General features: G+C 45.6%; 1 protein-coding gene across 5 annotated transcripts in view; it reads left to right on the top strand.

Moving 5' to 3' along the window:
* SLC4A4 (solute carrier family 4 member 4) overlaps positions 1-21913 on the top strand; it is a 386600-nt gene that overhangs the window by 27526 nt on the left and 337161 nt on the right. For 4 of the 5 annotated variants that reach the window (XM_059159558.1, XM_059159548.1, XM_059159531.1 and 1 more), the window contains exons 1-2: positions 19583-19716; positions 20073-20146. In XM_059159558.1, the coding sequence (XP_059015541.1) occupies positions 19589-19716; positions 20073-20146 (202 nt within the window). In that variant the 5' untranslated portion in view covers positions 19583-19588. Of the gene's footprint in view, positions 1-19582; positions 19717-20072; positions 20147-21913 lie in introns of those variants that run through there. The other variant, XM_059159567.1, reaches the window with a different exon arrangement.

Below are 21913 nucleotides of genomic sequence, written 5' to 3'. Positions count from 1 at the left end.
GTGACACCTCCGAGCTCTCTGTCACCCGACACGCGCTCGTCATTGGCCTGCGGGTCATTTGCACCTGCTCTTCGTCTCGTGACTGGTAGCAGCCGGAATTCCGCCTCGTGAAAGACTGGCCCGGGACTGCAGCTCCTGACATGTCGCAAGCCTCTGGCAAAGCAGAAGCAGGGGCGTCTCTGTCCCTGTGTTTGGGATTGCAGGCGCAAGGGACCCGCTGAGGCCGGTGAGTCCGAGGGCAGGAACTTCCTGTGCCCCCGCACCCAGACCCATCCTGCTGGGCATTACTGGGTTTTCACTGCACACCGGCCGCTCTTCCTCCACGCCGTTTCTGGGGCTGGCCTTGTGCTTGTGCACGTAACTGGGTATCCACAGCCACAGGGGAAAATGTAAAGATAAGAGGGAAACGTCCTTCTTCTCTGCTCCCCACTCAGGCTGCTCCCTTGTCGTGTCTTTGTGACTGCTCGGTTGGCAGCAGTCAGGCCTCAGTTCTTTTTTTTTTTTTTTTTTTTTCTGATGTGCCCCCTCGCCAGCATCCAGATGTTCTCCATACATCGTGTGTGCGGCCGTCCTGATGGTGTCCGTGGCCTCCTAACTTGGTTTATACAGCGCTGTATACACGACTTGAGAAAGTGTGTCATCCTCCGCCTGGGATGGCGCTGGCCAACGGCTGCCAGAGAAATAGCGGCCCCTCTGGAGAAGGAAGAGGTTCGAGGAGGAACGGCTATCCGTGCTGCTCCAGTTTACAGTGTGGATCTTCTAGGCGGTTAGCGTTTCTTGATCAAGAAGTCGGAGAAATGATGGGTACTTTTACTAATGCTTCTGAATCTTTTTCACGTCACAGAATGCTTAGTAAGTCATAATATTTGTACAGCACTCTGAGGAAAGAGTCCAGACATCTTGCGGCTGGAGGTCACTGGCCTGGGACTCTGGCTGTGCCTGACCCCGCCTAGTAGCCCCCAGGAGTGGGGGATGGACATCTCGGTCCAGCCATGACTTACCCTTGGCACACTGGCTGGAAATCAAGGATTCACAGCTGACACCGTAGCAGCCTTACCCAGTGAAATAAATTGTATGCTAGGAGCTTGGGAGATGACTTTGCTTCTACCGTGATTTCCTTATGTTCTTAGACCCTCCCTTGGTATGAATCGTCTTATCTCTAACCTAGACTCATTATGATACCTGTCTTCTTATGAGCTACCAGATGTGCTGAAAAAAATAATTCATGTGAACTCTTCGAGCCCCTTGAAAGTACATCATACCCTGTATGGTGCGGTGGTATTACCAAATCTTAGAAGTAGTTGCTCTAGCCTCCTGTCCTCTACTCAGTCTTGTTGATTGTACAGAATAGATGAAAACACCACAGATGGGCTTGGGCTTTTTTGGGAATTCATTAATTTGCTTTCGACTGCTTTTTTTGGTTTATTAAGAACTTTGTATTCTGGTCCTGTCTAAGGTGCAGATGGTCATGCTTTCAAAACACCGTATCGTCACAATAGCACCCGTTGAAAATAGTCAATATGCTGTTCTTGGTTTCACCATTTTCAGCAGCATCGATGTGGTCCTTGAGAAGGTGATGCTCTTCCATTACCCTGGGTCTGGTCCTCCTAGAACCTCTGTCCACCTTGTACCTTTCCTAGGTTACTGAGGAGGGAGGACACGTTGAAAGGTGCCTTGTGCTGGGCACATTTGCAGCCAGTAAGGGATAGAAGGGGTGTTCGAGTCAGACAGATCTGACTGTGAATTTCCATTCTTCCCTTTGTGCGGCCAGCACCCTAACGCATTCTCTTTATAGCTCCGAGACTGGGTTTCATCCTGTGTGGGAAGTAGCTAGTAGTGACTGTAGGGCTTGGGTGTCGTTGTGAGGATCACAAATGAACCATCTAAAGGACCAGCAAATCGTAGGTTCACAACAGAGTCTGTCTGTGATTATCATTATAGATAATTTTTAGTGTCCTACAGAGTCAGTAGTTTTCCTATAAACTGCCGAGTTTGTTATTTCTATTTTAGGAAATCATTGATTTCAGAAGATTAGTTCTTATCAAAGATATGTTAGTAAAGACCCTAAGATACATTTCCCCCCCTATATTTTCTTGCCTTTACTCCTCAGTCACTTCCATTTTTTAAATTTTCTTCTATTCTGACTGAAAACATTAGCATTTGGGGTCACTTTGAAGGTTTTTCTTGGTCTACGAGCAGGTCTGTGTTTCACGGGGTGACCACTTTTCAAAAATACTCCACTGGCTTGTTTCCAGTCCTCAGCCACGTTCCCAGTTAGTCCTCGGAGTATTATCAACAAGTTGAGAAATTTGACCTCTGGTATTTCAAGAGGTACAAGCTTGATGAGCTCTTTCCTGGATGCCCCTGTACTTTCCATAAAGTTTCGAAGAGGGAAGCTTCTCTCATCCTCTGTTCCTGGCTCCTGGCCTCATAAGTATAGAGAAGACTTCAGCAGAACGACCTGGTTGTTTCTTCTATTTCATACAGAGAAGGAGCATGCCACGAGAGTGCTGGCCTCCGGCAGCCTGGGTTTGAATTCCGTCTCTGCCACTAGCAGTGTGACCGTCATAGACTGTGCCCGTCTGGGAAAAGTTAAGGACCCTGATGTATATGATGTATAAGGACCCTGTGTGTTGACCGCAGCTCTGTGCCAAGCACTGAGCACACAGAACACTTTTGCTCATCTTACCTCATAGCTTCCCCACAATTAAACAATAAAGGCATTACTAAGCCCATTTATCAGATGAGGAAATTGTGACCTGAATTACATTCAATTGATAAAAATTCTTTACTGATTCTTTTTTTTTAAAGTTTTATGAGTGGGACAAGGTTGGGAGAATCAGAATTAAACGAGAAATTTTAGATTTGCCCAGACACCAAAATTTAGAGTGTAAAAGACTCCTTGCTGAGATTGAAGAGTTTCTACTAACGAATGGGTGGTCAGTACTCAGGCCAAGCAGTGCGAGTCAGTAGTTAATGAAGCAATGAGTGATTTGCCGACTAACAGAGTGGCATTTATAGAGGTTAGTGAGTAGTTTCTATCTGTTGGAGCTTATTAGGTTCTAGCCTTTCCAAGCCATCGTAAACAAATACAAGTCCGTGACTAGAACAGAGATGGGCAACACAGCCGGCTGTGGCTTCCATTTGTAGAAGAGTGCTGTCATTTGTACTTAGCTGGTCTTCCCTGGTGTTGACTGCTGGTTTTCCAGCACGGTAAGCACAGGCAGGAAGACTAACAAAACAGACCCGAGGTCTCTGTCAAGGCTGGAATGTGGTGGTGACAGTCTGCCTTGCACTGTTTTTGGCTCTTCCCTTTCAGCTTGGCTGCGCCTGGTAAGCTGGTAGGACTATAAAATTAAAACAAAGGGAGATTGGAGAGAATAATCTTAACTTCTTCTAAGACTCTTCTTGGCAGGGGGAATTTCTTCCTGATATTCAAATAAAGAAATAATTCTTCCTTGTGAACTAGTGGTTTGAAAAATTGATTCACCTTGCTAATAGTTTGCAAGCAGGTCCCAAATATTCAGAGAGGGAATGTTATGGCGCTGAGCAGATCTTCAAGAGTAAATAGATGTTTTACTTTGGTCTTTGTATGTCCTGTGTTTATCCAGATGATTGATTTTTGAAATAAGGAGAAAAACAAACATAAAAAGTTGCCTTAGAATATATTTGTATGTAATTTCTTCTTGGAGAAGGTTTGTCTCCACTCAACTGACTGTAGTTAATTTCATTGTGATTATCTATTAGAGATAACAGTAGTATTTATCCTCTAATTTCTACTATTTGTTTGATGACCTTTCTAACCAAATGCATTCTGCTGTCAGTTTATTTTTGGAGTGCCATCATGATATATGGTTATTTGGAACTCAAACTGTATTTTTCCATAGGAAACAACATTAGAACGATGCTTCGGGTTTCCTTGGAGTCCAAGCAAGTCTGTTTCACCTGTTTTACCTAAAGTGATCCTTTTGGCCTTGTACTGTTATTAGTAATTTTAATACTGTTAGTTGATAGCGTATATGGTTCTGTCACGTAGAGGCTTTTTTTTTTTTTTTTTTTTTTTTTTTTTGGTCACCTCGCTTACATCTTTAAATCTCTATTTTATCAGCTGTACAATGGGGATATTGATAGTATTGACTTTAGGGGCTGATAGCGAGGCTTCAGTAACTCAAACAAAGCACTGGTTGTATAAGCTTATTTGTTATTGCTGTGACTTGGCCACATTTGTGGTAAGTTGGATTTTGTGAGTTGGCTTTGTAACCTAACCAACACGTGTCGTCATAATTCTTAGGGAAAAATCGGTGTCCTGTGTTTGGCAGGAAGGGAATGTGGCGTCACCGAGAACATCCTCCATGTGCTTTTCCTGTGTCCCCCACCAGGGACTTGCGACAGAAGGACGTGGTGGTTTTTAGATACTTTTTGTTCTTCCAGGATGCCAGAGAGAGTTTGCGGTCCCGGGCATGGACGTCCCCTATTTGCATACATGGGCGGGCCTGGCGTTCGTAGGTTCAGCTTTCATACGAACCGTGCTTGGATACACACGAATCCCGAATGTCGGCTGAGGAGTGGAGGGGCGTGAGCAGTGAGTTCGAGGTGGCGTCGCACACAGCCCGTGGCGCAGTGTCCCGGGTGGCCCCCGGCTCCCGTGCACCTCCGTGTTTGCTGCTGTCAGCGTTTGCACCGTTGCATTTTCCTGTGCAGTTTTGCACAGAGGAGGGGAAGAATGAAAGATGCCGCTGCAAGTACTAAGAAACATAGGTCTCACAAGCTTTGGTTGTTTTGACCAAGACGGACAGGGTGAGCCGTGCCAGTCAATCAAGTACTCATTGGATTAGAGCCTGTTGTGTATGAAGGTGTGAAGGAAAAGACAAAACATGTTGAAAGGCATAAAATACGTTTTTATTATCTCCAAAATGAAGGACATGAATGTGGGTTTTAGAGTTGCCTTGTTTTCTGGGTACAGAACTTTCTTTATAACATGTAGATATACTTGTTACGACTTTTGTATTCATACCTGTTTTCTGGAATGCGTTGGGCATAGAAGAAGGGAGGTTTATATAGGTTAATTTTAAAGTCTTTTCAAAAAGCATTTTACTTTGGCAGGCTTCAAACATGCACCAGAACAAGAGGAGAAAAAAGTACAGTGAACTCCTCTGTGCTTACTACCAGCTTCAGCAATTATTAGCCCGTTGACAGTCTTGTTGCACTTCCCTCCCCCCGCGCCTTTTCTTGCAGGAATATTTTAAGGCAAATCCTAGATCATGTCATTTCACCAATTAATACTTCAGTGTTTATGTTTAAGAAATATAGACATGAAAAAAAAGGTGTCATTATCCTACCCGATAAAATGTATAGTCCCTTAGTCTCAGCTAATACTCAATACACAAATTTCCTTGATTGTCTTGAGCCAGTTTTTAAAACCGTGGATTTGTTTGAATACACATACCACATTTGATCATTATACCTGCTGGTTTCTTGCTACCAGGTCGAGGTGGCTATTTTTACGTTGGGGAGTACCGTACTTCTGCAGAGCGGTCTACTCCCCAAGAACAAAGGAAGCCAAAGAAGCACTAATTCCATCCGTAGGCAAGAGATGGCAAGCTATTAGCATCCCCCCCCCCCCCCAAATACAATAAGCCTAACTATGGAATTGGCAGTCTTCCTATGTCCTTCCCCTTCTTTTTTAAAAAAAAATTTAAAGTAGGGTGTGGAGCCCAACACAGAGCTTGAACTCATGACCCTGAGATCAAGACCTGAGCTGAGAGCAACAGTCAGACATTCAACCGACTGAGCCACTCAGGAGCCCCATGTGGCCTTCTCATTCTTATAAAATTAATCTAGAAAAGTCATTGTTAAAAACAACTTCAGATGTATTCCTTTACTGTTTCAAGCACAGATTTGAGTCACAGGTGTTAAATAGCCATCAATAAATCAGTTCCATGCCATTCCCCCGATATGTACATATTAATTTTCAGCTTTGGCATCTTCTAACACTGTTGTTCCCATCCCTGGGGTGAATTCAGGTAGGCAGGAAATCAGGTGGCGACTACCTGAGTCATGAACTCCGAGGCTAGTTGGCAGAAGTTAATCAAGATTATATGAATATGGAATGCAGGGTGGCCCGAGTTCTGAGCACGGACGCCATGGCTCAGCACCTTCCCAAGGTGACGTCAGTGCTCAGACGCTGGGCACGGGGTTAGTCTTCGAGGGCATGATGGTCCACTCTGATCTGCAGACACACGCCTGGGTCGGGTTCTGGCAATGGGTGCCAGAGGGCACTGGCCCAGCAGACCCCGCCTGTCACTTCTGTGTGACGCTAGGAGAAAGACGTTCTGGGAGGGGCCTTACTGGAAGTGTTTACAGAATGACAAAGATTTAAAAAGTAAAGACTGTAAGCTTGAGGAAATGATCACTTGTGTTCAGAGCTGTTCCGTGGTTTCTAGTTGCTCAGAGTCAATGTCAGGCTTTTAGAATTGGTGCCCCAGACCGTGCAGCCTGCCCTTTCCCTGCCTGTCCATCTCTGACCTTCTGTCCTATCCCCCAGGTTCCCCAGGTTCTGCTTTAGCCTCTTGTCTCCTTGGCGCTCCAGGGATCTGCCAGGCTCTTTCTTGCCTCAGGGCCTTTCCAGGTGCTGTTCCCTCACATACTCACCGCCTTCAGGTCTTTGCACAGCCATCTTTCAGTGATGTCTTCCCTGACTTCCTGCTTAAACCTGCCCCCTCCACAACCCTCCCCGGCCTGCCCCAACCCCCATCCTGGTCTCAGCAGCACTCCTAAAATCTCTTTCTTCCTTTTTTTAAAAAAAGATTTATTTATTTATTTGACAGACAGAGATCACAAGTAGGCAGAGAGGCAGAGAGAGAGGGGGAAGCAGCTTCCCGCTGAGCAGAGAGCCTGATGTGGGGCTCGATCCCAGGACCCTGAGATCATGACCTGAGCTGAAGAAGAGGCTTAACCCACTTGAGCCACCCAAGCGCCCCTGAAATCTCTTTCTTGCTTACCTTTTCCCATAGGAGTGTCCCCTTCTGTATCACAGTTTACTTTTACACTCTCTTTCTCACCATGGATTTATCCTTTGTGCCTAGAATAATGCCTAGTCATGGTAGACACTCAAGAAATTGTTTAAACAGTTGAGTTGAGTTAAACCCTGGAAAATCTGATCTCAAGTATGCATTGAAGGATTCCTTGTGGAAAAGGAAGGACACACCTTGAACAGCCTTGTGGAGAGAGACGCGTTAGTAAGGGAACAAAGAGTAGAGAAGCGTCTTCGTTATTCATGCAGTAGTGAGGTGCGCTCATAAAGTTGATGAGATACAAGTTGTTGGTCTGCTTAGCAGTGGAGCACATCTGGTGAGTGATATACTCGTCTCCCGTTTGATACAGTAGCTCCTTAGCATGTGTGAACCTAACTACTTTGATTTCAGCTCTTTGCTGGCAGCCTCACATGGTTGTATGTTGTAGTCATTTTGCTTTACAGCAGTGCGTGTAGTGAACTGTGCTGGTGGTGAGGCCAGACTGAGCCTGCTGGACGGTGTGCCTCCCCGCCGCGGGTCCTCCTGCTTGCTTGCTTTACTTTGAGAATTTAGAAACTCATAAAGTTATGCTTGACCACATGGTATATCAGAAATTGTGTTATCGGGATATTTGTGAATTTGGGTATTTGCAAAATAAGGTTGGGAGAAGCGATGTTTCATGAATGTCCAGGGTCTGTATACTCTCTAGGTATCCTGAGTATCTGCTCTTTCATCAAAATCTGTTTCATATTTGTGATCACAGACTCCTAAAGAGTTGGGACAAGGTTAATCGAAACAGCAAAGGAGGGCAGCATGATATACGCGGCTAAGAACACAGAATTGTAGAGCTAGACTGCCTGGGTTCAAATCCTGACTTCAGCGGTTATTAGCTGTGTGACTTTGGGCAAGTTACTGACTCTCTCTGTGCTTCAGAGATAATGAAGATAAAGATGGTACACACATCATTGGATGTTGTGAGGATTAAATGAGTCAATCACACTTGTCTAGCAGTTACAGCAGTGGCTGGCACATAGTAAGCTCATCCGAAGTGTTTGCTAAATAAGAATAAAGACATTTATTTGGGAGGCCTGTTAGAGGATGCTTTAGCCTTTGGCTGGTAGGTACTCCAAGAGAGGGAAAGAGGTGCGTGTAAGTGATGTAATTTGTAGGTACATTTCAGTTAAGCAATATGAACAAAATTCTTGAGGGTAGTGCGTGACAGACATGGATTATTTAATTGTGCATGAATAGAGTGGTCGCCATTGTGGGCTGCTTTACGTGGTCTGCTTGGTCTTCTCACATCACAGTGTACTGTGTAATTTACAGTAAATTACGTGTCAAATTACAGGTCTAAAATGGGTTTGGGGAAAGTACTTACCTCATGGAGTTGTTGTGAGGATTCAATAAAAAAATCATTGTAAAGTACTTAGCACAATACCTGGCATGTGGTAAGTGTTTAAAAGTGTTTTTTTTTTTTTTTTTTTTCAAATTAAGGGATGATGAGAGTCCCTAATCTCAGTTCCTACATTGTTATAGGTGTTGAAATCTTTGGCTTGGAGTCTAAGCCCTGGCCTGTTACTGAACCAGTCAGACAAAATTCGACAGCACTGAGAAAGAAATCTTGCTAGCCTGATGCTTACTTCGCACAGTATTTGGCGGCTAGCAAAAGCTCAATCAAATGCCAGGAGCCTTATCTCCACCAGTAGCTGTGCTGGTTCAGGATGGAAGATGTGAACAGTATGGCTGCCACACTGGGTAGAGGTAGGCCCCTTTCTCCAGAGTTAGCTCCTGATATTGGAGGTGGGTCGCTTTGGGGGCTGCACCTAATCAGTGCCATCCACTGACTCCCAGTGCTGTGTCCTGGAACAAACTCCTGCTCTTGAGTCCCCGTCCACCTGCCAACCTGGATCTGACTTAAGGTCCTGGTAAAATCCACAAGAAATGTAGGCAAAATCACCACCCAACATGAAGTGTCTGACAGATCAAAACCACAATGAGGTACCACCTCACACCTGTCAGAAATCTAAATCTAATTAAAATGAACAAGTCAGGAAACAACAGATGTTGGTGAGGATGCAGAGAGAGAGGAACCGTCTTACGCTGTTGGGAGGAATGTAGGCTGGTGCAGCCACTCTGGAAAACAGCGTGGAGGTTCCTCAAAATGTTAAAAATAGAGCTATCCTATGACCCAGTGAATATTATCAACAATAGCCAAATTCTGGGAAGAGCGCCAATGTCCATCAACTGATGAATGCGTAAAGAAAATGTAGTATATATACACAATGGAGTATTACTCAGCCATCAAAAGAATGGAATCTTGTCATTTGCAACTGCAGGGATGGAACTAGAGTGCATTATGCTAAGTGAAATAAGTTTATCAGAGAAAGACAAATATCATATGATTTCACTCATATGTGAATTTAGGAAACGAAACATATGAACATAGGGGAAGGGGAGTAAAATAAGATAAAAAACAGGGAGACAAACCGTAAGACATTTTTACTGTAGAGAACAAACTGAGGGCTGCTGGTGGGGAGGCCAGTGGGGGATGGGCTCAATGGGGGATGGGGACTAAGGAGGGCATTTGTTGGGATGAGCACTGGGTGTGCTAGGTAAGTGAGGAATCACTAGATTCTGTTCCTGAAACCTATACTACACTCTATGTTAACTAACTTGAATTTGAATTTAAATAAAAAAAATGCAATGTAGGATTTAGCTGTGAATATCAGTTATCTGCACCATTCCTGTACTACTTACCATAAATGATTAACATTAACTATGTATAAATGTCAAGTTTGGCTAAAATTTCCAGAGCTCAAGGTTTATATTGACATTTCAAATCCCAATTTCCTCTTCAAGTCGCTACTATGAGCTCCTTTATTGGTTTACCCAAACACATTTTGGAGTTTTATTTGTCTAGTTGCAGATCTCAGGAACAAAATTGAATTTTCTCATAACTTCTCACGCTTCTTCTGGAGTCTTAAAGCAGTTTACCCAGCAGTTTATTTTTAAGTTCATTCATTCATATATTTATTGAACAAATACTTTCTTAGAATCTACTATATGGCAGGTCTAGATACCTCTTCACATTTTAGTTTAAACAGACGGGGAAATTCTGATTCGAATTTCATTCTGTTGTGACCTATCACAGTCCAGTTACTGTCTAGGTGAAGGTTAAGTTCTCAAATTAGCCAATAAGGAGAAGAGCGGAGAGATAAAATTATTCTTTTTTTTTTTTTTTTTTTTAAGATTTTATTTATTTATTTATTTGACAGAGAGAGAGAGATCACAAGTAGGCAGAGAGGCAGGCAGAGAGAGAGAGAGGAGGAAGCAGGCTCCCCGCCGAGCAGAGAGCCCGATGCGGGACTCGATCCCAGGACCCCGAGATCATGACCTGAGCCGAAGGCAGCGGCCCAGCCCACTGAGCCACCCAGGCGCCCGAGATAAAATTATTCTTAAAAAATACCTTAATTCGCTAAGCATGATACGCTCTAGTTCCATCCATGTTGTTGCAAATGGCAAGATTTCATTTCTTTTGATGGCTGCATAAGACAACTATCATATGATCTCCCTGATATGAGGAAGTGGTGATGCAACATGGAGGCTTAAGTGGGTAGAAGAATAAATGAAACAAGATGGGATTGGGAGGGAGACAAACCATAAGTGACTCTTAATCTCACAAAACAAACTGAGGGTTGCCGGGGGGAGGGGGTTGGGGAGAAGGGGGTGGGATTATGGACATTGGGGAGGGTATGTGATTTGGTGAGTGCTGTGAAGTGTGTAAACCTGGTGATTCACAGACCTGGGGATAAAAATATATGTATATAAAAAATATATGTTTATAAAAAATAAAAAAAAAAAAAAAAAAAAAATACCTTAATTCACCCACAGACATAACATCTTTCAGGGAATACAACATAGTCATTTTCCCCTTCTAGTTCTGGAACAAATCACTGTTTTCTTTCGTTGAATACCAGACCATGAAATTGGAAGTTTGCTTGTGCATGTTGTTTGAAAAATACGTTCACGACCTTTAAACTTAGAGACGCATTTGGTCCCAAGGCTGCATCACTGCTCCGTGCAGCCGCGCCTCGCCGGCTGGTTCATCCGTGTTTAAAGCGCACTCAGGACGCGCAGCGACTGTGCTTCACGCCGGAGTGAGGCCGACCGGGGCAAGAGGATACCCGCGCCCGAGGAGCTCGTCGTGCTGGGGATGACACGTCCAAGTGTCGTCGCGGGAGCTAAAGCGATCGTGACGGTGCGGTGTCGTACGTGCTGTGTGAGAAGCGGACACTTTCGGGGGGCGGGTGGAGAACAGAGGAGACCGTGTACGCAGTGGCTGGGTGGCCTCGTCCGGGCATGGGGTGCCGGGGAGCATGACAGGAGCTAAGCGCGGAGAGCTCGTGACGAGCCTCACATGCGTCCTTCTCTTGGCTCCGCATCTTGGTTCCGCGGCGGGTTGGGTCCGCCGCCAGCTCTCGTCTTGTCCGGTGTTGCTAGGTCTGCCGGGGCCTCTCAGAGCTCAGTCAGCCGTCGGGGGTCAGAGGGCACAGCAGACCTTACCCCAGCATGGAGAAGGAGGGAGAGAGGACTTGGGGCCTTTGGGTGGAGGGCGGCCGTTTATCGCTGGTCTCTCTTGTTCACACGCCCCTGCATTTGCTCCTAGAGACGCAGTGAAGGCCTTTGGTCTGTAGGACTGTTAATTCTCTAATACCCTCCCGGCCCAAGGGACCTTAGACTTAGATTCAACTAAAACTAATTGAGTGCATTTACTCCAGGAACTTATTTAATACCCTAAATGTCTTATGAAGTGTTTTTAAGCTCATTTTATTTTATTTTATTTTTTTTTAATTTTTAAGCTGATTTTAAAGGACACCGAAGTGGGACAGAAACTGACTTGACCAAGGTTACACCGTTACCACAGAGCGCATATGGCTTTTGTGCTATTTTGCCTGGGCCAGTTTTAGTGTGTGACCGTCATGTAAAATGATGCTCCTAAGGAAAAATTTTTAAAACGCATATTTGTAAATGAACTTTTTTGACATTGTTATTGAGATATTTATAGATACATGTGCATGTTTGAGAAATAATGCAGAGAAATTGCTCGTACACTTGGGCAGTTTTTCCTGCTGTTAACATTTTATGAGACTTTATCAATATTGGTGACAATATCACTGATCAAGATATTGTCATTGATATAATCCACTGAACTTACTCAGTTTTCCGCAGCTTTACTTATCCTCATTTTTTTTAAAGATTTTATTTATTTATTTGACAGAGAGAGATCACAAGTAGGCAGAGAGAGAGAGAGAGAGAGGAGGAAGCAGCCTCCCTGCCGAGCAGAGAGCCCGATGTGGGGCTCGATCCAGGACCCTGGGATCATGACCTGAGCCAAAGGCAGAGGCTTTAACCCACTGAGCCACCCAGGCGTCCCACTTATCCTCATTTAAAAAAAAAAAAAAGACTTATTTATTTATTTTAGAGGGAAAGAGAGAGAGAGAGAGAGTGAGAGTGAGCACAAGGGGACGAGGGGCAGAGGGAGAGAGAGAAAATCCTCCAGCAGGCTGCCTGCTGAGCCTGACTCAGGGCTTGATCCTAGGACCCTGAGATCATGACCTGAGCCGAAATCAAGAGCGACAGAGGCACCCAGGTGCCCCGGTTATCCTCCTTTTTCTGTGTGTTGGTGCAGGTGTATTCAGTTTTGTATAATTTTATCACGGGGTAGATTCATGTATCCACCGCCGCAGGTGAGTTAATGAAAAGAGTCAGTTCCACAGGATCCCTCATGTTGCCCTTTTATAACCACAAACACCCTCCCATCCCCCCAGTTTCTACCCCTGACCACCTTCCTCGGTCCTTCATATCTAGAGTTTTGTCATTTCAAAAAAGACTACATCAAACACTAATGATGTACTATATATGGGCTAATGAAACATAAAAAAAATTAAAAATGTTACATAAACGGAACCATACAACATATAACCTTTTGGGTTTAGCCTTTCCCCTCAGCATGCTCCCTTGGAGAGTCATTTAATTGTTGTGTGTATCGATTTGTTTGTCCCTTTTATCGCCGAGCGCTATCCCGTATCCCGTGGCACGGACGGAGCGGGAGCGTACTCTGTTTACTCGTTCACCTGCGGAAGCCACCTGGGCTCATTCTAGCTTTCGGCTCTGACCAACGAAGCTGCTGGGAACCTAAGTGGACAGTTTTTTGTTTTTTTTTTTTTTTTGGTTTTTTTTTTTTTTTTTTTGGTGAACATCAGTTTTCATTTCTCTGGGACAAGTGCCCAAGAGTACAAATGAACTTTTAATGAAGTTCATAATCCAGAATTCTGTTTGGCCCGATCCTGCTCTGGATTCGATGTTCACCTTTGATCCAGTCCGCCGTCGGATTGCATGTGGGGCCGCCACCCCTTGCTCCCTGGCTCTGGGCCTGTGTAAATGTCCACACTGACGAGGGCACTCCCCAGCTCGGCCGAGGGGACTTGCTCTGCCTGGTGGCTGGCAGATCCCCGGCAGTCGCCTCTGGCCTTCATCGGGCCTGGCAGGTGTGCCACACCGAGGTCTCTTTCCCCCAGCGTGAGTGTTCGGAGCTCCCGCCGGGTCCGCTGTGAAGCCAAGCGCCACGTGCTTGTCTCTTCCTCCCTGGGAAGCTGGGACTGGGACCCAGCATCTCTCCTCTGCCCTTGCCTCCCGCTTCCCTGTAGTGAGCGCACGTTACCAAAAGATGGCAGTGCTCTTTGCCGCCGCGGAGACGGCTCAGCCCTGTGGCCTGTGTTCGGAGGCTTGATGTTGTGCTTTCCTTGTATGTTGCAAGGGTGGAGGGCGGATTTTCCCAGACAACGAAGGCACCCATAAAACGCTGTGTGGTCTAAAAAATTCCAAAGAGAACGTCACGTTTATAAATGATTTGTAATGAACATGTCCCCCACCCCGCACCTTAGAAATGACTTGACCAGGAAAGAGATTTCACAAATGTGTGTATGAGTGTGTAATTTTAGATGTCAGTACTGATGGTTGTTTTCTGTGGGGCTCCTGAAAAAGACTCGTGAAAATGCTGAGTTTTGTCTTCCCTCTGTTCTAAGACCGGCAAAGTCGGAGGGACACAGCCTGCTTTTGAGCTGAGACTTGAGACCGAGGCCCCTTGGTCAGTAAGGACCCTTACGCGTGCCGCAGATGGGCTGCTCACGGCAGCACTGGCTAAAAATAATAAAACTCTTTACCTCTTGGTGTCGTCTCCTTCCCCGGATGCCTCACTTCGGTGTGTGTGTGAGGGCATAGGTACGAAGAACTGTTTAACCATTTGCTATGCACAGGGACGCCGCTGTAAAGTGAGAGGTTAGGGGGTGCGTTGGATGTTGTAAACAGATCTAACTAGTGAGGATAAAGCGGGGTGTGTTAAAATAGCAGGTTGGCCAGTGCACGTTAAGCCTTATGAGCAGAAAGAACCAGCCTTGTCAGACTCGGGTGTGGACGTGTAGACACTGGAGCTGTTCTGCTCCCCAGGATGCCCTCCCCTGGTGTCGTCTTCTTCTTCTTCTTTTCTTTTTTTTTTAATTTTTTATTAACTTATAATGTATTATTAGCCCCAGGGGTACAGATCTTGAATCGCCAGGTTTACACACTTCATAGCACCTCTGGTGTCTTTTTGAAAGTCATCCGAAAGGCCCCGTTGGGGCGTGTGGAGGAGAGTGAGCAGCGTGTCCCTGATGCACCGGGCCCGTGTGCCGAGGCTGGGGGATCTGTTTTCCAGTCCTCCGGGTCTGAGTGACCCAGCCGCTTACGACATGACCAGGCGACAAACAGGTAGCCCCGCCTTAGGCAGTGGCCTTTTTGCTAGTGCATCCTTTGGCAGAAGCCTCCGGTCAAGAGGAGAAGGGCTCTGTATGAAGTTGCAGCCCTGAAACCAGAGGCTGTTACTATAGAGACAGTGAACCGCTGCGGGGGAGGCCTGGCAGGAGGGAGGGGGGAGGGCAAGTGAGGCGACACCGGAGGCTCGCACACCAGGAGACCTTCAACCTTTAGCAGCGCGGTGCCCGGCAGGCCTGCGATCCGAAACCGGTGCGCTGGCGGCCGGCCACGTGCTGACTGGCTGAGTGGCAGCTGCTTGTGCCGTGGGGACTGGCTGGGGAGCACGTTGGCAGTTGGCGAGGGCTCTGGGGCGGGGAACTCGGAGGGGTGGAATGTAGATGGGCGCCCAAGGCCCCATGGCTGGCAGGTTTGCACAAATGTTTCTCGTGCCGGGCTTAAGTCACCCTTGCAAGCCTGCTCCGTGATTAGGACCGGCTGGTGAAAACCGGTCATTTGGCAGCAGATTTGACATGTGTTGCGGTTAAATCATTTTCGTGTCCCCAGAATAACGGGGAATGAGAGCATCCCCACGCTGGGTGTGGACTGGGGAGGAAGGGGTCGGACCGGGGCGGTCAGAGGCCCTGCTGGAGGAAGGCAGCCTGGGCCCCGTGGGGGTTTTTATACTGACTGCTGTGACCCTTATCCCCGTGATGCCGGGGAGAAGCTTCCAAATCTATTCTGAACTTTGCCTCGTGCTGGCGACGTGCGCGACCCGGGGAGCTGCTTAGAAGCGCGCTCCTTCCCTTCTTTGTCCCAGCAGAGGCGGCTCGTGGGAGCGGGACACTTTACCGATGGATTTGGGGGCCTGAGGAGGGATTAGATGAGTGAATTTCTTCCTACCGCCAGAAGGGAAGACTGGTTGGGTCAGACGGTCATGTCGAAAGATCTGTCTGACTCATAATAGCCAGCCACTGCTGAGAGGCTTTTAGGAGGGGAACACAAACCCAAATAGCCAACGTTTGTTAGTTAGCATGAAGATGGACAAAGACGTTGCAGAGTGCCTGCTCTTGGTGCGGAGGCCCAGATGCACTTGCTCCTGACGAGGAGAGGGCCGCTGTGGGGAAGGCCGCCGTGGTCGCGCAGGTCTGGTTCCTTCCGCGGGTGGCACTCTTTCTTTTTCCTCTTCTCACAGGGAAGAGGTTGCTTGCAGATGCTCTGCGTTGACCCGCAGAAAGAACGAGGTTTCGGATCGCTCGCTGCGTATAGTCTTGGAGGGAATGTGAAGTATGGCCCGAAGCGCCCCCGGAATGCGCCCATCATTATTCTCGCTAACTTGGTGCAAAGGACAGCGCTGCAGTTGGCCGGGGGGGGGGGTTTCCCAGCCTAGGAGGAGCGCTCTGGCCCTTAATATTTCCTTGGTCTCCTTTCGTTGCTACCGATTTTCCTCCTTCACTTCCGCGTGTTTGTTGTATGCAGTTTTGGGAAGGGCTCAGGTGCAAAGGCAAATGAATAAACCCTTGATTTAGGAAACGTGTAAAGAAAAAAGTCCATAGAAGACTTTAGGATCGGCTTGAGTGTGGTGGGGTGCATAAATGATGTTCTGTAGGAAATCGTGTTGAATTCTGTAGATTGGTAAGACAGGACAGGGTTCGTGCTGAGGAGCAATGTGGGCGAACCTACTGTTTGCTTTCCAAAGAGGAGATGGTACTGTTGACGTCCGTGTGGTCGTACAGGCCTCCAGGATTTTGTTGTGCTTCTGAAGTCTTCAAGAAAAATTTCCCCATTAAGCCGCCATCTTATTTAGGTCTACAAACGCTGCATTGCTGAATGAAGACTTCTTTGCCGTCTGGACCTCCTCTCCCAGATTGCTAGGGGTAGTCTTCGAGAAGGCAGATGTGATTGCACCTGAGCCCCCGTCCGTCCCGCTCATCACTGTGTCTCCAGCGCCTCGCAGTATGCCTGGCACCTTTTAGGGGCTCAGTCCATATTTATGGAGTGAATGAGGGAATGAGGGAAGGAAAGAGAAAAGGACTGGATCGAATGGATGCCCTCTGTGTGTCTAGCACCGTGATTGACGTGTTGCAGGTTCCTCCGCTCATTGTCACCTGTGGCCTCCATACTGCCAAGGTGAATTTTTGCCTCTCTGTCTCCATCTCTCCCAGCCTCTCCGTAGCTGTCCTTCGTTGACATCACTCTTCTCTGGTTTTTTTTTTTTTTTTGCCGCCCCCTGCTTTTGTCCCTCTGCTCTGCTTATACATGTCAACATGCTCCAGCACCGGGGCTTAGGTCTACCCCTTAATTTCTACGTTTTCTTCCCGAATGAACTCCTCTAGGAATGGCCGCAGGTCACCAGCTTTGTGTATTCTCCAGCCCTGGGCTCCCAAGCTCCAGACTTGGACCTTTACTTGCACACCTGACAGCTGGTTTTTTTTTTTTTTTTTCCCATATATAATAAGCATCTCTACCATAAAGTGGCCAGAAAAAAATTGTTGGTTCCTTCCCCCAAACCTGTTTCTCCCACAGCCTTCCCTGGGTTCCTAAGATAGTTTCCTCATTTCTTCGATCTCCTGATTATCCACTTTTCACATAGCAGCCAGAGTGGTTCTTCACGAAGGTGAAACAGCTCAGGTCAGTTTCCACCTGAAAATCTTAACAAGCGTTAGTAATACTGTGTTGCGTATTTCAAAGTTGCTAAGAGGGTAGATCTTAGAAGTTCTCAACCCATGGAAAAAAATCTTGTAACTGTGTGGGGACAGATGTTCACTAAACTTATTGTGGTGATCGTTTAGCAAGATACGCAAAACCTGAATCATGTACATCTGAAACTAATACAATGTTGTATGTCAGTTTTACCTCAATAAAACAAAACAAAACACACACAAAAAATCCTTCAGTGGCTCCCATAACACCTAAAGTTTTGACTACTTACCACGGCCTCCATGGGCCTGTCTCCTCCAGCGCTGTCAACGACCAGTGACCTTCCCTCTGCCCAGCCTCACGGATCTCGTTTCCCTCCTGGAACATGCTAAGCTTGTGCCCACCGTAGGGCCTTTGCATTTGATGTTCCCTTTGTGTGGAACACTCTGGCCTCAGATCTTCAAATGCCTAGTTCCTCCCCATCATTTTTGTCTCTGCTCATCTGTCCCCTCCTCCAGAAGCCTCTTCTAATCCATCTCATGCCAAGTAAACCCCCTGCCTCATTTTATTTTGTGCAGAGCACTCAGTGCTATCTAAGAACTTGTTCATCTATTTATTATTAGTTTCTTAGGAATTTTGTGTGTCTTATTAACGAACATATTCCCCCTCCCTCTGGGGATGCTTGGAACATAGGAGATGCTAAATATTTGTTGAATTTGTAAATGTGTTGTATCATTTAATCTTCATGGGAATCTTGAGGCTCAGGGAAGCTGGTAAATGACTTGACTGCTCAAATCTTCAAGGCATTTTCTTTTCTACTATAATCTTGACAGCTGATCTATATCCTATTTGCATTTAGTTTTATATTTTTAGTGTGAGTATAGAGAAGGAAAAAGATATGTATCAGGATGAAATTGCGTATAAGAGCCATATCCCTGAAAGAAGATTTTTTGCAAATGTGAAAAGGTAATGGGTTTCTCGATGGCATTGTCCACCAGCAAAGGTTAGGGTAAAAAGAAAGAAGGAAAGAATCAAGGAAGGAAACTTACCTTTATTAAACAGGTAGTAGGTGCAAAGCACAAAACAGAGTGTTTTCTAGTATGTCACCTAATTTGAATCTTAAAGCAGTCCTGCAGTGTTGATACTGTTCCCCCAATTTCATTGATGGAAAAACCGAGGCTCCCAGAGTTCAATACTTCGCTCTAGGTGATACATATGTTCAGTGGCAGTGCTCAATTTTTAAAACCCAGGAGGTCTACCTGACACCCAGCTTCCAACTTTTTTTTACGCTCAGATGGTTGCTTTGCAAGATGGATATGCTCCTAAAATAGAAGAGAGGAAAATGTGAATTCAGTGCATATCCACATAGATTATAACAGATATCTGAAGCCCAGGAATAAGTTATACGGACAATATGGAAAACAGACTTCCAACATTCAGTGCCTGAGCATATAATTGGACGAATCGGATACAGCGTGAACATTTGGTTCTCTGGCAGAGCTTCTGTACGGTATGACATAGAGCAGCTGTCTCCAGAGAAAGTTCTTTGTTTCTAGACCGGTGCGACACAAGCAGCATTTGAGCAATTCGGGATTTTTTTTTTTTCCTGCTTTCACTATAAATAGAGTTCATGGAATTCTGCATGTCAAAGTTAATGCAATGAAAAGAAGTCACAGACTATGGAAATAGACCTTAACTCCTCCTATAAACTAAGAAACATGTTTGGCATCAGGAGGCCGTAAAAACGCTGTCATTACTTGGATGGATTCTGAGGTCTTATTTAGCATATGAAATTGCAGAGCAGATCCTATTATGTAAGGAGATAGGAGGACCGCGTAATGTGGCTACAGACTGAAGAACTTTGTGCCCTTCAGGGAAGAGTTAACAGGACAGATCTACATAGAGACGTGTGATAAGAACGAGGAAAATGAATGAATGGGTGGCGTGTGTAGATGTGCCTGTGGCTGAAGCCGGGTTGCTGGATCATCCCCAGATGTCAGATTTCCGTAAGGCCAACATGTGACTCAAAGCTTGCCACTCAACAGAGAATCCTGGGCTGTGCTGGTATTCAGAGGCTGGCTGGAAGCTAGGCTCCCACTGTGCACTAGCCTACCTCCCTGTCGTTTTCTGTGTGTGGGTGGGTGTGCATGTGTGTGCGTGTGTGTGTGAGGGTATACATTTTTATGCAGTGGGTGTTTAAAGAGCTAAGCACTGAAGCTGGTTTTCCACAAACGATCGTCACGAGCACTCCAGACAAACCAAACTTCCTCTCTTGGTATTTTTTTTTTCCCCCTTGCTTTCATCTTTTTTTTTTTTTTTTTTTTTTCCTTTTTGCAAATCCCAAAGAGAGAATCCCCAACATCCAGCCTATAGGATTGAGATGGTTTTCTCTCACCTGTCCATGTGGGTGCCCTCTCAAGGTTAGAACTGAAGCTATGTGGGACCGGCGTATTCTCAAGCACCAGATGAGAGGAGCTGCGTGAAGGAGTAGCAGACACAGGAGGAAGAGAGCCTCTGCCCTGTTAACATGAACAGCAGCCTGCAGGTTAACCTGCCCAGAAGCTGGGCTACTTCAGGTGGCTCGCTCCAGGAGAAGTCTGAGCATTCTTTTTTTCTTTTTTATTACTATAGGATGGAGGATGAAGCTGTCCTGGACAGAGGGGCTTCCTTCCTTAAGCATGTGTGTGATGAAGAAGAAGTAGAAGGTGAGCTTTGTGGGTCTGGGAAAGTGTGTATTCATAGACCTGTGTCTTCGTAGATAATAGCACTCATGCATTTCATAGAGCTTATATTTTTGAAGTTAAAAACTCAAGCGTTTCTATAGGGTTTTATTAGTCTGCACATTTTGCTTCCACACAGAAAGTAATTTTAAGAACTTCATTGGACCATCAGAATCTGAATCGGTGTGGTCCTGCATGGTTAAAAAAGGGGGGGGGGAGGTATCTTACTTTTGAAGCAGGTGCCTGTGTTATTCGTGCCTTTCTGTCAAAAATAATTGGGAGGGAGACAAACCATAAGTGACTCTTAATCTCACAAAACAAACTGAGGGTTGCTGGGGGGAGGGGGTTTGGGAGAAGGGGGTGGGATTATGGACATTGGGGAGGGTATGTGCTTTGGTGAGTGCTGTGAAGTGTGTAAACCTGGTGATTCACAGACCTGTACCCCTGGGGATAAAAATATATGTTTATAAAAAATAAAAAATTAATAAAAAAATAAATATTTTGCCAGTTAGTTACCACCTTGTGATGACTAACTCAAAGAAGCTGCTAGATTTATATAAATGTATTTGGCAGCATCTCCTAATACCTTTCTTACAGCTTACAGGGGAAACAGATGTTACAGAAGGAGAATGATATCATTGTTGCAGGAAAAATGGGTATAAACTGAGGTTATAAAGTGGGGTGATCGTGGATGAGTTTTCATTAGGAAGTGATAGATTTTTTTTTTTAACTTAAAAAACCTCCAGGACCTCTTTTGTTAATGTTGCTCAGTGCCTGTTAAAAACCAAATAAGAGTTAAATTTTAGTTGGTGCTATTATGCTTTTCAGCATGCCCCTCTTTTCTTGTCTCTTGAATTATCAGTCATGTGTGCATAATACTATTTATTTGATAGTGAGAAGACAGGGCTCAATTAATGTTTATTAAAGTAATTAAAGGCATCGCAGACATACAAGATGTAATTAATATTTACAATGAGATTTAAAAAAAATAATCAAAGTCATCGACAGTCCTCATAAAGTTAAATGAAACTTGCAAGTGAACTGTGTTCTACATTCTTTCCTTTAAAATCACCCGAGAGCCAATTCGTATGTGTTTTGGAAACTCTAATCTGATCGGTGCCATTTGGTAAACGCTTAACTGCTTACCGAAAATTTGGACCAGTGTGGGGGACGGGTTGGAAGAAAGAAGGTGGGTAGTTTGTGTTCTGGAGTGATTCTTCAACCAGATTGAGCCCGGGTCCTGGGCACGTGATGCCTTCTTGTCGCTCCTGGAATAGTCAGCACAGTGTGGCCATGATGATGTTTCTCATTTTTGCTTACTAAGTTTCTTCTGAGCGTGTAGTACCCTCAGCCCCCGCTGCTCTCTCTCCTTCATTTATGCTCTTGACTCTAATAAGAATTTGATGCCTAAGTTTCTTAGGAAAAAGGAAACTACAGTATTTTACTTCACATTGTTTTATGGGTTCCTTGCGCTTTTACAGCATGACTGTGGGAAAATGTCAAGTTAGTGCAAACAAAATAGTAAAACTTGTGTCTTAAGGTTCTTGTGCCCCTGGTGTTAAGTCTCCATTGTGGTGACTCTGTCACTGTCCCAGTGTCAAAGAGGAGATAAGAATCTTTAAGTTATAGCATATGAACGTAAGAAATATTGTAGCGACAGAAAAAATCAGTGAGAAGGCTTGGGAATGAGATTCTGTGTGTGTGTATGTGTGTGTGCGTGAGCGTACGTGTATGTGTGTGTGTGTTTTCCTT

The sequence above is a fragment of the Mustela lutreola genome, chromosome 1 (genome assembly GCF_030435805.1).
Source record: "Mustela lutreola isolate mMusLut2 chromosome 1, mMusLut2.pri, whole genome shotgun sequence".
Classification (NCBI taxonomy): domain Eukaryota; kingdom Metazoa; phylum Chordata; class Mammalia; order Carnivora; family Mustelidae; genus Mustela; species Mustela lutreola.
Note: the sequence above shows the minus strand (reverse complement) of the source record. Positions and strands in the feature narration are given on the sequence as shown.